The sequence below is a fragment of the Mytilus edulis genome, chromosome 9, assembly GCF_963676685.1.
Source record: "Mytilus edulis chromosome 9, xbMytEdul2.2, whole genome shotgun sequence".
NCBI classification, from domain to species: Eukaryota; Metazoa; Mollusca; class Bivalvia; order Mytilida; family Mytilidae; genus Mytilus; species Mytilus edulis.
This window is the reverse complement of record NC_092352.1, coordinates 62,668,652-62,683,792: the sequence shown is the minus strand read 5'-3', so window position 1 is coordinate 62,683,792 and position 15,141 is coordinate 62,668,652. Positions and strand designations below refer to the sequence as shown.

The following is a 15,141-nucleotide window of genomic DNA, read 5'->3' as shown; positions in this document are numbered from 1 at the left end:
TAAAGTTATGCCACTTTACAAATGGAAAAATTGCTAAATTGTTTGTTTCTCTTCTCTAACTTATTTCCACAAAACTCAGATCAAGTACTAATTTGGGTAGCATCACTTGTACAGTTCCTGAGTTATGTCCCATTTACAACTTTATATGCAAGCAGGGGCATCATCTGTGTCCCATGGACACATTCCCAGGAGTCCGGGACCCCATTTATTTTTCTTTGTCATATTTATTGACAACTTTATTATTTTGTATACTATATTATGTTGCTCTTGTTACACACAATGTGTGCCTGAGTGTATTAGTTGTAAACTTGTAAACTTGTAAAAACTAGCTGATTTCTGGGTGAGATTTAGCTGCCAAAACCATATTTAATCTATTATTAAAAAATCCAAGTAGTTGCTGTATAAATTGGGAATGGAAATGGGGAATGTTTCAAAGAGACAACATCCCAATCGAAGGGCAAAAAACATTATGATTGTATAAGAAGGATAATCTTTACTTCTTATATCTGAACATGAAACCTCACACAATCAAAACTTTTACGGTAGTTTAAACTATGAGACATATCAGTAAGTTTTCAAAGGTACTTTTACAAAAGACTTAAATAACAGTTAAATGAAATGAGATATTTGTGTCATATTAAATTATGCCTTTTTCTGTGACCTACATACACAGTTCTGTAAGATTTTAAAGTCATGCTAATCCAGGTAAAACTTGTTAAACACTGAAGGTCAGCTACTGTGATATTAAATTTTATTTCCAGGTGTTAATGTTAATGCTACTGACATCTACATTTGTATAATTGGTATTTAGGCACTCACATCAAAATTCTTTTTCACTTCTGCTATCACCTTCCTTTGGAACCAGGTTATAAGGTTACCAGTCTTTTTCCTTGCCCAAAATGTAGACACAGAAACAATGATGTGTTACAATGATTGACACATTTAATTTTAAAATTCATACGATGGCTAGTTTTTGTCATTGGAAAAATGTATTTATAGCTTCAATTGTATAAAGCACATTTTATAGAAGTTAAATAAAGATTTGCGTGATGAAGAGTGGGCTGCTTATACATGTTATATTTGTGTTCGGGATCAGGAGTGGCCTGTATGGTGTTTAGGTGGATATTTCAATATCCAGCTGAGCTGTAGTCAAGATCATCTCTAATGATTGACACATTTAAATTTACTCAACTAAAGTTATTGACACATTTACATTGATTTACACTTCAAACTGCCTTAAACTATCCAAAAGGTCTTTAACCTAATGTCTGAATTTAGATAAGTCATGTTTATATATATTTCACATTTGTCTATCATTGGATTGAATAACATATTTTCCTTTTATTATTTAGCATCTTAACAGAAAATATTTCATGTCACAGACCATAAATGATTATTTTTGTAAAAGGTCATTAGGTCAAATTAAGTAAAAAAGATATTAGTCGAGTAAAAAAAATGGACCTGGAAATTGGTTTACTTGTGTGGTATACAAATACAAAATTTGATGCCAGTTTCACCTTAGCTGTGTTTGGCACAAATTTTTAGAATTTTAGGTCCTCAACGCTCTTCAACTTTATACTTGTTTGGCTTTACAACTTTTTTTATCTGCGCGTCACTGATGAGTCTTATGTAGACAAAATGCTGTCAGCGTATTATAATCCTGGTAGCTTTGATAACTAATTTCATATTTTCATTATCATTGCTATTTTGTCTTTCAGTCAATCATCTTCCTAGCAATATTACCAGTAGTGCTATTTGTACTGTTTTTGATAATCAGTCTGTGTTGTACTTGTTACCAATGCAAGAAGGAAAGACCACAGAAAAGAGTGAAGTCATGTTGTCCAGCTGGTATCATTGGAATCATTATATTTGTGGCCATGTAAGTTTTTATTTTTAATTGATTTTGTGTGATGTCAAACTTGTTATGACTTTTTAAAATATGGTGTGTTATGATTACAATAAGGAGATGTTGTATGATTGCAATAAGGAGATGTTGTATGGTATAATAAGGAGATGTTGTATGATTGCAATAAGGAGATGTTGTATGATTACAATAAGGAGATGTTGTATGGTATAATAAGGAGATGTTGTATGATTGCAATAAGGAGATGTTGTATGGCATAATAAGGAGATGTTGTATATGTTGTATGATTGCAATAAGGAGATGTTGTATGGTATAATAAGGCGATGTTGTATGGTATAATAAGGAAATGTTGTATGATTGCAATAAGGAGATGGTGTATGGTATAATAAGGAGATTTTGTATGATTGCAATAAGGAGATGTTGTATGGTATAATAAGGAAATGTTGTATGGTATAATAAGGAGATGTTTTATGATTGCAATAAGGAGATGTTGTATGGTATAATAAGGAGATGTTGTATATGTTGTATGATTGCAATAAGGAGATGTTGTATGGTATAATAAGGCGATGTTGTATGGTATGATAAGGAAATATTGTATGATTGCAATAAGGAGATGTTGTATGATTACAATAAGGAGATGTTGTATGGTATAATAAGGAGATGTTGTATATGTTGTATGATTGCAATAAGGAGATGTTGTGTGATTACAATAAGGAGATTTTGTGTGATTACAATAAGGAGATGTTGTGTGATTACAATAAGGAGATGTTGTATGATTACAATAAGGAGATGTTGTATGATTGCAACAAGGAGATGTTGTAATCATACAACATCTCCTTATTGCAATCAAATCACATCTCCTTATTGTAATCACACAACATCTCCTTCTCCATCTGGTATCATTGGAATCATTATATTTGTGGCCATGTAGGTTTTTATTTTTAATTGATTTTGTGTGATGTCAAACTTGTTATGCCTTTTTATACGACCGCAAATTTTGAAAAAATTTTCGTCGTATATTGCTATCACGTTGGCGTCGGCGTCGTCGTCGTCGTCGTCGTCGTCGTCGTCGTCGTCGTCCGGCGTCCGAATACTTTTAGTTTTCGCACTCTAACTGTAGTAAAAGTGAATAGAAATCTATGAAATTTTAACACAAGGTTTATGACCATAAAAGGAAGGTTGGTATTGATTTTGGGAGTTTTGGTCACAACATTTTAGGAATTAGGGGCCAAAAAGGGCCCAAATAAGCATTTTCTTGGTTTTCGCACCATAACTTTAGTTTAAGTTAATAGAAATCTATGAAATTTTGACACAAGGTTTATGACCACAAAAGAAAGATTGGGATTGATTTTGGGAGTTTTGGTTTCAATAGTTTAGGAATAAGGGGCCAATAAAGGGCCCAAATAAGCATTTTTCTTGGTTTTTGCACAATAACCTTAGGTTAAGTAAATAGAAATCTATGAAATTTAAACACAATGTTTATGACCACAAAAGGAAGGTTGGTATTGATTTTGGGAGTTTAGGACCCAACAGTTTAGGAATTAGGGGCCAAAAAGGGACCCAAATAAGCATTTTTCTTGGTTTTTGCACCATAACGTTAGTATAAGTAAATACAAATCTATGAAATTTAAACACAAGGCTTATGACCATAAAAGGAAGGTTGGTATTGATTTTGGGAGTTTTGGTCCCAACAGTTTAGGAAAAAGGGGCCCCAAAGGGTCCAAAATTAAACTTTGTTTGATTTCATCAAAATTGAATAATTGGGGTTCTTTGATATGCCGAATCTAACTGTATATGTAGATTCTCAACTTTTGGTCCCGTTTTCAAATTGGTCTACATTAAGGTCCAAAGGGTCCAAAATTAAACTTAGTTTGATTTTGACAAAAAATGAATCGGTTGGGTTCTTTGATATGTTGAATCTAAAAATGTACTTAGATTCTTGATTATTGAAGTTTTTTGGTCCAGTTTTCAAATTGGTCTACATTAAGGTCCAAAGGGTCCAAAATTAAACTTTGTTTGATTTCATCAAAAATTGAATCCTTGGGGTTCTTTGATATGCCAAATCTAACTGTGTATGTAGATTCTTCATTTTTGGTCCTGTTTTCAAATTTCAAATTCTACATTAAAGTCCAAAGGGTCCAAAATTAAACTAAGTTTGATTTTAACAAAAATTGAATTCTTGGGCCTCTTTGATATGCTGAATCTAAACATGTACTTAGATTTTTGATTATGGGCCCAGTTTTCAAGTTGGTCCAAATCAGGATCTAAAATTATTATATTAAGTATTGTGCAATAGCAAGTCTTTTCAATTGCACAGTATTGTGCAATGGCAAGAAATATCTAATTGCACAATATTGTGAAATAGCAAATTTTTTTTTAATTAGAGTTATCTTTCTTTGTCCAGAATAGTAAGCAAGAAATATCCTATTGCACAATATTGTGCAATAGCAAGAATTTTTTTTTAATTGGAGTTATCTTTCTTTGTCCAGAATCAACTTAAATCTTTGTTATATACAATATACAATGTATATACACTTTTTACTACCAACTGATAAATTTAAATAATCTTTACCATTCAGTGATAACAAGCAGTTTTTTTACATCTTAATATTTTATGATGTATTTAAATGAGTAGTTATTGTTGCAAACTCCATTAGAAATTTGAATTGATATCAGTTTTGAAAAAGGGAAACGGGGATGTGAAAAAAAGGGGGGGGGGTTAAATTTTTCTCATTTCAGATTTCATAAATAAAAAGAAAATTTCTTCAAACATTTTTTTGAGAGGATTAATATTCAACAGCATAGTGAATTGCTCAAAGGCAAAAAAAACCTTTTAAGTTCATTAGACCACATTCATTCTGTGTCAGAAACCTATGCTGTGTCAACTATTTAATTTTAGATTTAAAAAGTTTGAAGAAGAAATCTTTAATTGATTTGTAAAATCTTGGCATTTGTTTTGTGTAAAAAAAACCATGTAATGTCAAAAATTTGATCACAATCCAAATTCAGAGCTGTATCATGCTTGAATGTTTTGTCCATACTTGCCCCAACTGTTCAGGGTTCGACCTCTGCGGTCGTATAAAGCTGCGCCCTGCGGAGCACCTGGTTAAGATATGGTGTGTTATGATTACAATAAGGAGATGTTGTATGATTGCAATAAGGAGATGTTGTAAGGTATAATAAGGAGATGTTGTATATGTTGTATGATTGCAATAAGGAGATGTTGTGTGATTACAATAAGGAGATGTTGTGTGATTACAATAAGGAGATGTTGTGTGATTACAATAAGGAGATGTTGTATGATTACAATAAGGAGATGTTGTATGATTGCATCATCTCAGATGTGATTTGATTGCAATAAGGAGATGTTATATGATTGCAACAAGGAGATGTTGTGTGATTACAATAAGGAGATGTTGTGTGATTACAATAAGGAGATGTGATTTGATTGCAATAAGGAGATGTTGTGTGATTACAATAAGGAGATGTTGTATGATTGCAACAAGGAGATGTTGTGTGATTACAATAAGGAGATGTTGTATAATTACAATAAGGAGATGTTGTATGATTACAATAAGGAGATGTTGTGTGATTACAATAAGGAGATGTTGTATGATTACAATAAGGAGATGTTGTATGATTACAATAAGGAGATGTTGTATGATTACAATAAGGAGATGTTGTGTGATTACAATAAGGAGATGTTGTATGATTACAATAAGGAGATGTTGTATGATTACAATAGGGAGATGTTGTATGATTGCAATAAGGAGATGTTGAATGATTACAATAAGGAGATGTTGTATGATTGCAACAAGGAGATGTTGTATGATTACAATAAGGAGATGTTGTATGATTACAATAAGGAGATGTTGCATTGTATGATTACAATAAGGAGATGTTGTGTGATTACAATAAGGAGATGTTGTGTGATTACAATAAGGAGATGTTGTGTGATTACAATAAGGAGATGTTGTATGATTACAATAAGGAGATGTTGTATGATTACAATAAGTAGATGTTGTGTGATTACAATTAGGAGATATTGTATGATTACAATTAGGAGATGTTGTATGATTACAATAAGGAGATGTTGTATGATTGCAATAAGGAAATGTTGTATGATTACAATAAGGAGATGATGTATGATTGCAACAAGGAGATGTTGTATGATTACAATAAGGAGATGTTGTATGATTACAATAAGGAGATGTTGCATTGTATGATAACAATAAGGAGATGTTTTATGATTGCAAAAAAAAAATGTTACAGGTGAAAAATTACTTGATAATGGCAAAGAAAGTGAGCTAAGTTTATAAATCCATGTCATTTGGACTCCATACATTTTATCCCAATTATTCTGCTATCATTGGACAATCAGAAGTTCCCGTAAATTTGTTATGTCACAAGAGAAAATGTCTGACGCCACAAACAAAAAGAGATTTTTGTATGACGTCAATAGTTTAAGTGTTGTTAAATCTCAGGTTAAGTGTCACAGATCCACAACTAGCTATAGTGATAAAGTCTATCCACCTCAATATCTTTTTATATTCCAGTTATATTGAGTTATTCAAAGAATTTTTATTTTGTCTTACTCACACCAAACTCCCTAAAAAAATAAAATATGTATACAATAAAGACAAGCAGAAATAAAAGATATGAGTCTGTCAAAGAGGAACAAGTTAAGATATATTATTACTCAAACGCATCATCACTGAAGAAATCTAGTGTAGTATCAATATTCTGAATGTTTGCAGTACACTTGAAGCTAGTTGATTATCATTGATGAATCTGATTATTTGTGTAATAATGATACCTAATTAGCTCTGTACTTCCGTATTTAAAACTGCAGTCTAAAAAGACACTGTAAGAGGGCATTTACGATAGGTAAAATATATATTGATTTTCCAGTTACTGTATGTTATTGTATATAATGGTGACAGTTACGGATATACTATCAAACAGACCACACAAAAGCTCACATTTTTTGGGGCATTCATGCATGAATTAAATGCACACACAGTTGCCTATTCAACATTTTACTGATTAAAATTATTAGACCTAACAAACAAAAAGGGAACATAAGTAGGAACACTTTTTAATGTAACTGACTTGTTGTACAATGAGTGAATAGGAAGAATTGTAATTTTTCTCATGATTCAAAAGTCCATATAAAGCTTAAGGATAGCCTTTGAGGCATTTAAAAAAATAAGAAAACCCTAAACACAAGTATATTTAATGTATTTTATATTTTGGCCTAATCACAGAGAATTTATGTGCATTTGATATGGTTGACAAAATAATTTTAGGTATGATTGTTTTAGAGAAATACAAATATTTTTTATTAAAGCTAAGTCATGTTTCTACTTTTCACTTAATTGTTGTTTTGAATAGGTTAATAATTACACTTCTTTCACAAAGCACTTCAATAGGGAAAAAATACATCTGTTCCATTCTCTAATTTTAGTTTGCTACAATCAAATGTTATGAAACTTACCGGTATACAAAATGCTAATTACTATAAAACACAGATCAAGTCTGAAGTTTGGTGGCATCACTTTAACCATTCTAGAGTTATACCCCTTTCTAGAGTTAAACCCCTTTACCATGTTTACAATTTTCGTTTCCGTACTCTCACTTTAGTTTGCATCAACCAAATGTTATGAAACACATACACAATGCCTATTACCACAAACCATAGAGCAAGATGGAAATTTGGTGGTATCACGTTTACTGTTTCTAGAGTAATGCCCCTTTACAAATAGAAAACATGCTGAATTTTTCGTTTCTGTTGTCTAACTTAAATTTGCCTCAACCAAATGCTATGAAAATTATACACAATACTAATAACCACAAAACTCTGATCAAGTACAAATTTTTGTAGCGTTTCTTATAATGTTCTTCAGTTATGATCCTTTTTAATTTTATATGATATGCAAGCATCATCTGTGTCCCATGGTCATATTCCCCATTTATTAACATAGGGTTCAGTTGCTATCTCATTGATATATAATGATTCATTATAATGGACATACAAAAGATATGCCATGCTTATATCATATTTTTATTATATTTGAGTGTCATTTATGAACAAAATTAATCAAATGTGAGTATTAACCATTTCAAAAATTCCTTACCTAATTTCTTTAACCCTTGATAAATTAATTAATCTTAATTTATTTTATTATTTTAGAGCTGCAGCTGCTATTGGTTTGTATGCAAACGAAAAGACTGACAATGGAGTCAACGACTTTAATGATGCAGTTAAAGATGTAAATAAAACATTGACAGAAGCTCTCACAACTGTAAGTATTAAACGATAGTTGAAAATTGTCAGTTGCAATATGTTTACCCTTCAAAAACACCTGGTGTCACCCTCAGTTTTTGTGGTCACCCTCAGTTTTTGTGGGGTTCTTGTTGCTCAATCTTAAAGTGGTTTTTTTTAATTATTGAAAAGATACAACGTAGGCTACGACTGTTGCTTTATAAATATCAATGATAATAATGGATAAAGGGAAGTAACCCAATTTGCTTTTTGAATTCAATTTCTTCTTTAAAGTTCTCAAATTTTGTCCATGTTGATTTAGTATAGTTAGGATAATCATTATAACATTAAATGTTATTAGAAAGCAAAAACTAATCATAGAATTTAAGAAGGTGACCTGTGTAAAAAAAAAAAAATTTTTTTTAGCTAGGAACTAAAAGTATGTTTGGATATTTTAAATGTTTCTCAAAAATTCAGGATATGTTGACTAATATATTGAGTCATTGACTAGTGAGAAATGTCTATCAAAATCTTATTTGGTGAAAGACGGGTTCAAGGAAAGATTTTCACAAACAGTAAATTTTTATTATATATAAGCAAACATGGTGAAGATACTTTTTTTTAGATAAATAAAATGCATGGTATTGCTGCAAATCTAGCAGACAGAAGTATTCCAGATTTGGAAAAAGTTTTAATGGGTATGATATCCAACCTAACAGTAAAGACACAGATAGGAGAGTTTACTAAAGACATGTTAGACCAGTCTACTAAAGCCAAAACAGATATCAAAAATTTATTAGATAGCACTCCTGATGTTAACCTGGATTTTATATCTGACAATACAACCAATGGAGAATTTATAAGGTTGGTATGCTAGGGATGAAGAATTCACAGCAGTTTCACTATAAGACTTATTACCCAAACTGTGAAAATGAGGAGTAAACTTCAATGAGACAGGCTCCCAGTCCAAAATAAAAAAAACCAACTGAACAGCTAAAATTATGTTGTTTTCACCAAGGAAACTTAACACGTTTTTATTCAAAAACATATCTGATTTATAATATCTATAACTAGATATTGTTTGCCTTCTATTATTAGAAGTACTAGAACACACCCGTGAAATCGCGGGCATACAAGGTTTGTGAACTGTTGTAGAATGTTTTTTTTGTAAAATATATTATGTATGGAGAATTTCGGTATAAGGTATCAAAAGCTCTGTCCCTTTTTCCAAAGTTCGATATTTGTTTCCTTTCTGTAAGTTTCAATTATTATCATGTTTCTGGCCTCAGACCACAATTATTCTTCTCCTTTGCTACAATATTAATGAATCTTTTGGTAAAAGTCAAATTGAATAAAAAATTTGCACCGCGTCAAACATGAAATAAATGTAACTGCTTATAAATAGACCATTATTAGTGTAATAAAATATGCTTCTCGGACAATCCAGCAGTGCTTTTTCTTTTGAGAGTCTTATTAACATACCAATGGTAGGATATGAATCTTGTGTAAAAAACTAAGACCGACTTAGGCTAATTTATAAATAGACCATTATTAGTGTAATAAAATATGCTTCTCGGACAATCCAGCAGTGCTTTTTCTTTTGAGAGTCTTATTAACATACCAATGGTAGGATATGAATCTTGTGTAAAAAACTAAGACCGACTTAGGCTAATTTAATGGGGTGGTAGGAGGGGTCCTGATCCTGAGGTTCTGGGCTTAAAAACGAAATCCCGAATTGCAGAATTTAAAGAAATTCATATCCCGAAATCTTGAAATCGAAAAACATATTCCTGGATCCTGTAAGGATCCCAAAAAGCCCGAGCTAAAAAAACCACCCGTTCCTGACGTCAGGAAAAAGGTCCTGCCTCCCTCTTATCTCTAACCTCTAATCTCTTCATTTTTGCCATATTATTACTTTTACTTTAAACAATAAATTTTTATGCCCCATTTATAGGCATTATGTTTTCTAGTCTATGCATCCGTGCGTTCGTTTGTTTGTCCGTCCGTCCATCTGTCCCGCTTCAGGTCAAAGTTTTTGGTCAAGATAGTTATTGAATAAGTTGAAGTCCAATCAACTCGAAACTTAGTAGATATAGTGCTGATGTGGCATCCGTGTACTATGGACGCATTCTTGTTTCCACATGTTGAAAAATTCACTTATTTTAATATATATGCAACTGGTATGACCCCTTACATAGTAAACATTTCAAAGAAAACAGTAGACAGAATACAGATAGTCTCTATATATTAAAGTTGTATAATCGTAGTTTCCATTGTAGGTTAACGTGAAAAATAATTGTCCTGTCTAAGGAGGTATAATAGTTGTGGTTATCATGGTTTTTGCGATCTAAACACCATGATATAGAGAACGCTCTGATTGACTTATTTTTTATACCCCCGCTTTAAAAAAGGGGGGGTATACTGTTTTACCTCTGTCTGTCCGTCAGTCCGTCCGTCAGTCCGTCCATCAGTCCGTCAGTCCGTCCGTCAGTCCGTCCGTCAGTCAGTCCGTCCCATGAAACTTTCGTCACATTTTTCTCAGGAACTACACATGGTATCAACATTTATATATGTCAGCCATACCGTGTGATGCGTTTTCAGATTCATCACTTGACAACTTCCTGTTTACCGAACACTTGTCTGATTTTACACATTATAGCCAAGTTGAAAATTTTCGTCACATTTTTCTCAGGAACTACAATACAAGGATTTCTGAAATTTGGTTTCAGGATTTATATAAGTCAGCTATACCGTGTGATGCGTTTTCAGATTCATCACTCGACAACTTCCTGTTTACCGAACACTTGTATGATTTTACACATGATAGCCAAGTTGAAAATTTTCGTCACATTTTTCTCAGGAACTACAATACAAGGATTTCTGAAATTTGGTTTCAGGATTTATATAAGTCAGCTATGCCGTGTGATGCGTTTTCAGATTCATCACTCGACAACTTCCTGTTTACCGAACACTTGCATATTTTTACACTATTAATATTATCCACTTGCGGCGGGGGTATCATCAGTGAGCAGTAGCTCGCAGTTTCACTTGTTTTTTCAGTTTTGTTATCAATCATACGATTGGTTGTACTTGTGCATGTTTCAAACCGGAAGTCTGATCAATGACTTAAAGTCAGTCTGATGACGGAATCAATATCCGGACTACTTTTTTGTTGTTTTTCTACAAAAATAACTCAATCTGAAAAATCATAAGAATGTATGACAAATGTGACTATGCATGTTACCTATAGAACACAAAGGCATGATGATTAATTCATCTTGGAAGGAAGAGAAGCTCCACACAAAATGAGATCTTCTCGTTTAATAGTATAGATAACATTTCTCAAAAATTATAAACAGTTGTCAACTAAATTGGTTGTATGGAATGACTGTAATGGGAACATGTCTGTCAGGCTGGTTTCATCTGACTGAGACCTCATTTTCATGGTTCTTTGCTTAATATTACTTTTTTGTGTTTTGGTCAATTTATTTTTTAGTAAATTAAGCAATAGGCAAATTTGTTAGGTGTTTCAATTTGGAATGGTTTAAAGGTATATATATATCTGTCTGTCAGTTATTAACTGACCTTGATATCATTTTCATGGTTCATTGGTCAATTAGTTTGTATATAAAAAAAGGTAAGGTGTATATATCGGTCTGACATTATTTATCTGACCTGAGTTTCTGTGATGTTAAAAGCCTCATCTTTTAGACTTCCAACATAAAGTGAAGAAGCAGTTAAGCAGGCGAGACATTTCAGCGGTACACTCTTGTTTAAGATGTATAAGTTGATATATTTTGCCTGTATTTTATTAGATTATTTTATTAGATGTATTTTGCCTGTTATATGTTTGATTTTCCTTATAGATGGACATCAACAGTAGTTGTATTGTCTGTGATACTGTTTGTATTAGTGGTATCATTGTGTGGCTGTTGTAAAAGATCTAGATGTCTCCTGGCAACGTAAGTATAAGGTGTATATAATACTAAAGTAAAAAAGTTTATTTTGCATAAGATATCTTATATCCTGATTCTACAAAATTCTACATCTATCTATGCAGATTGATTTCTTGGTGTTTAACGCAAATATCAGCACTATTGGCTAGTTCATGGTGGTCAGTTTTTTTTGGTCGGAAAAAGCCAGAGTGCCAAGAGAGAACCACAACCTAGAGTAGGAAAACTGACAATCCTAGTTAATTAAGATTGGAGTTGAATGTACCTGCCACATGCTGGTTTCAATTTAAACACCAGAGTTGACAGGCTAGTGCAAGGATCTGGAATTTTTTTCACACAATTTGGTCATTTTGAATTTGAGATAACCTAAAAGTTGCCTGTTGGCAAATTTTTTTTTTGAAATCACACTAGAAAAAAAAGATAAGAAAAAAAAATAATTATGAAAGCTTATTTTGATATCCAAAAAGATTTAAAATATTTAAACTTGAAATAAGTCCATTAAGATTTATTTTTTCTATGTGTATATTTTCAGCTCTATTTCTTTTGGTTTCCTTATCCTGTTCCTCTCCTGGATAATGAATGGAGTATACCTAGGAGGGAGTGTGGTAAGTGATGGAACCAGTCTTGCTTTGAAATATGACAACCAAAAACCAGAAAACTTTTGAAGAATATTGCTTTTGTCCTGGCAAAAGACTCCAGTTTGTGTAGAATTTGATTCAGGCCTATTCCTGGAAAAAGTTAATTGACGGCAGGAGGTTGGACAGTGCATTATAGCATAATTAACCAGAATGTGTCCATAGTACACACATGCCCCACTCACACTATCATTTTCTATGTTCAGTGGACCATCAAATTTGGGTAAAAACTGTAATTTGGCATTAAAATTAGAAAGATCATATCATAGGGAACATGTGTACCAAGTTTCAAGTTTATTAAGCTTAAACTTCATCAAAAACTACCTTGACCAAAAACTTTAACCTGAAGCAGTACTCCGGTACTATATACGTGTATAAAGAAAATTGGGATTTTTGACATGGTCCTCTTTATATTCAAGATCATTAATAAACTATTTGATTTATTTACAGACAAATGCAGATTTATGTGTGGATCCAGAAAATTTTATAGAGAATGTTGTCAATGAGAGAATAGAGAAGGGTAATTACTGAGATTATACAGTGTAGTACAGTTGTGTGATAGATTGAACACCATTTTCTACTCATTTGTATAAACTCTTATGTTAAAAAAAATAAGATGATGTCAGATGTTTGCCAATAAGACAACTATCCACCAAAGTTCAAAATAGACAAATGTATTAATTAAAACTAACAGAAGACAGCTCTCTCTAAAGCAAAAACTCCATAACTGTAAAACATACACTACAAACAAGCACAGGACACTTTATACAGCATCCGCTACAAACAAGCACAGGACACTTTATACAACATCCACTACATACAAGCACAGGACACTTTATACAGCATCCACTACAAACAAGCACAGGACACTTTATACAGCATCCACTACAAACAAGCACAGAACACTTTATACATCATCCACTACATACAAGCACAGGACACTTTATACAGCATCCACTACATACAAGCACAGGACACTTTATACAGCATCCACTACATACAAGCACAGGACACTTTATACAGCATCCACTACAAACAAGCACAGGACACATTATACAGCATCCACTACATACAAGCACAGGACACTTTATACAGCATCCACTACATACAAGCACAGGACACTTTATACAGCATCCACTACAAACAAGCACAGGACACTTTATACAGCATCCACTACAAACAAGCACAGAACACTTTATACATCATCCACTACATACAAGCACAGGACACTTTATACAGCATCCACTACAAACAAGCACAGGACACTTTATACAGCATCCACTACAAACAAGCACAGGACACTTTATACAGCATCCACTACATACAAGCACAGGACACTTTATACAGCATCCACTACATACAAGCACAGGACACTTTATACAGCATCCACTACAAACAAGCACAGGACACTTTTTACAGCATCCACTACATACAAGCACAGGACACTTTATACAGCATCCACTACATACAAGCACAGGACACTTTATACAGCATCCACTACAAACAAGCACAGGACACTTTATACAGAATCCACTACATACAAGCACTGGACACTTTATACAGCATCCACTACAAACAAGCACAGGACACTTTATACAGCATCCACTACATACAAGCACAGGACACTTTATACAGCATCCACTACATACAAGCACAGGACACTTTATACAGCATCCACTACATACAAGCACAGGACACTTTCTACAGCATCCACTACAAACAAGCACAGGACACTTAATACAGCATCCACTACAAACAAGCACAGGACACTTTATACAGCATCCACTACATACAAGCACAGGACACTTTATACAGCATCCACTACATACAAGCACACAATTCTTTATACAGCATCCACTACAAACAAGCACAGAACACTTTATACATCATCCACTACATACAAGCACAGGACACTTTATACAGCATCCACTACAAACAAGCACAGGACACTTTATACAGCATCCACTACATACAAGCACAGGACACTTTATACAGCATCCACTACATACAAGCACAGGACACTTTATACAGCATCCACTACAAACAAGCACAGGACACTTTATACAGCATCCACTACATACAAGCACAGGACACTTTATACAGCATCCACTACATACAAGCACAGGACACTTTATACAGCATCCACTACAAACAAGCACAGGACACTTTATACAGCATCCACTACAAACAAGCACAGAACACTTTATACATCATCCACTACATACAAGCACAGGACACTTTATACATCATCCACTACAAACAAGCACAGGACACTTTATACAGCATCCACTACAAACAAGCACAGGACACTTTATACAGCATCCACTACATACAAGCACAGGACACTTTATACAGCATCCACTACATACAAGCACAGGACACTTTATACAGCATCCACTACAAACAAGCACAGGACACTTTTTA

The 15,141-nt window shown here is 33.1% G+C and overlaps 1 protein-coding gene across 2 annotated transcripts in view; it reads left to right on the top strand.

Moving 5' to 3' along the window:
• Window positions 1-15,141, top strand: part of LOC139488768 (protein tweety homolog 2-like) — a 34,648-nt gene that overhangs the window by 8,907 nt on the left and 10,600 nt on the right. For both annotated transcript variants that reach the window (XM_071274655.1, XM_071274654.1), the window contains exons 2-7: window positions 1,719-1,879; window positions 8,058-8,169; window positions 8,755-8,993; window positions 11,996-12,091; window positions 12,615-12,687; window positions 13,168-13,237. In XM_071274655.1, the coding sequence (XP_071130756.1) occupies window positions 1,719-1,879; window positions 8,058-8,169; window positions 8,755-8,993; window positions 11,996-12,091; window positions 12,615-12,687; window positions 13,168-13,237 (751 nt within the window). The remainder of the gene's footprint in view (window positions 1-1,718; window positions 1,880-8,057; window positions 8,170-8,754; window positions 8,994-11,995; window positions 12,092-12,614; window positions 12,688-13,167; window positions 13,238-15,141) is intronic.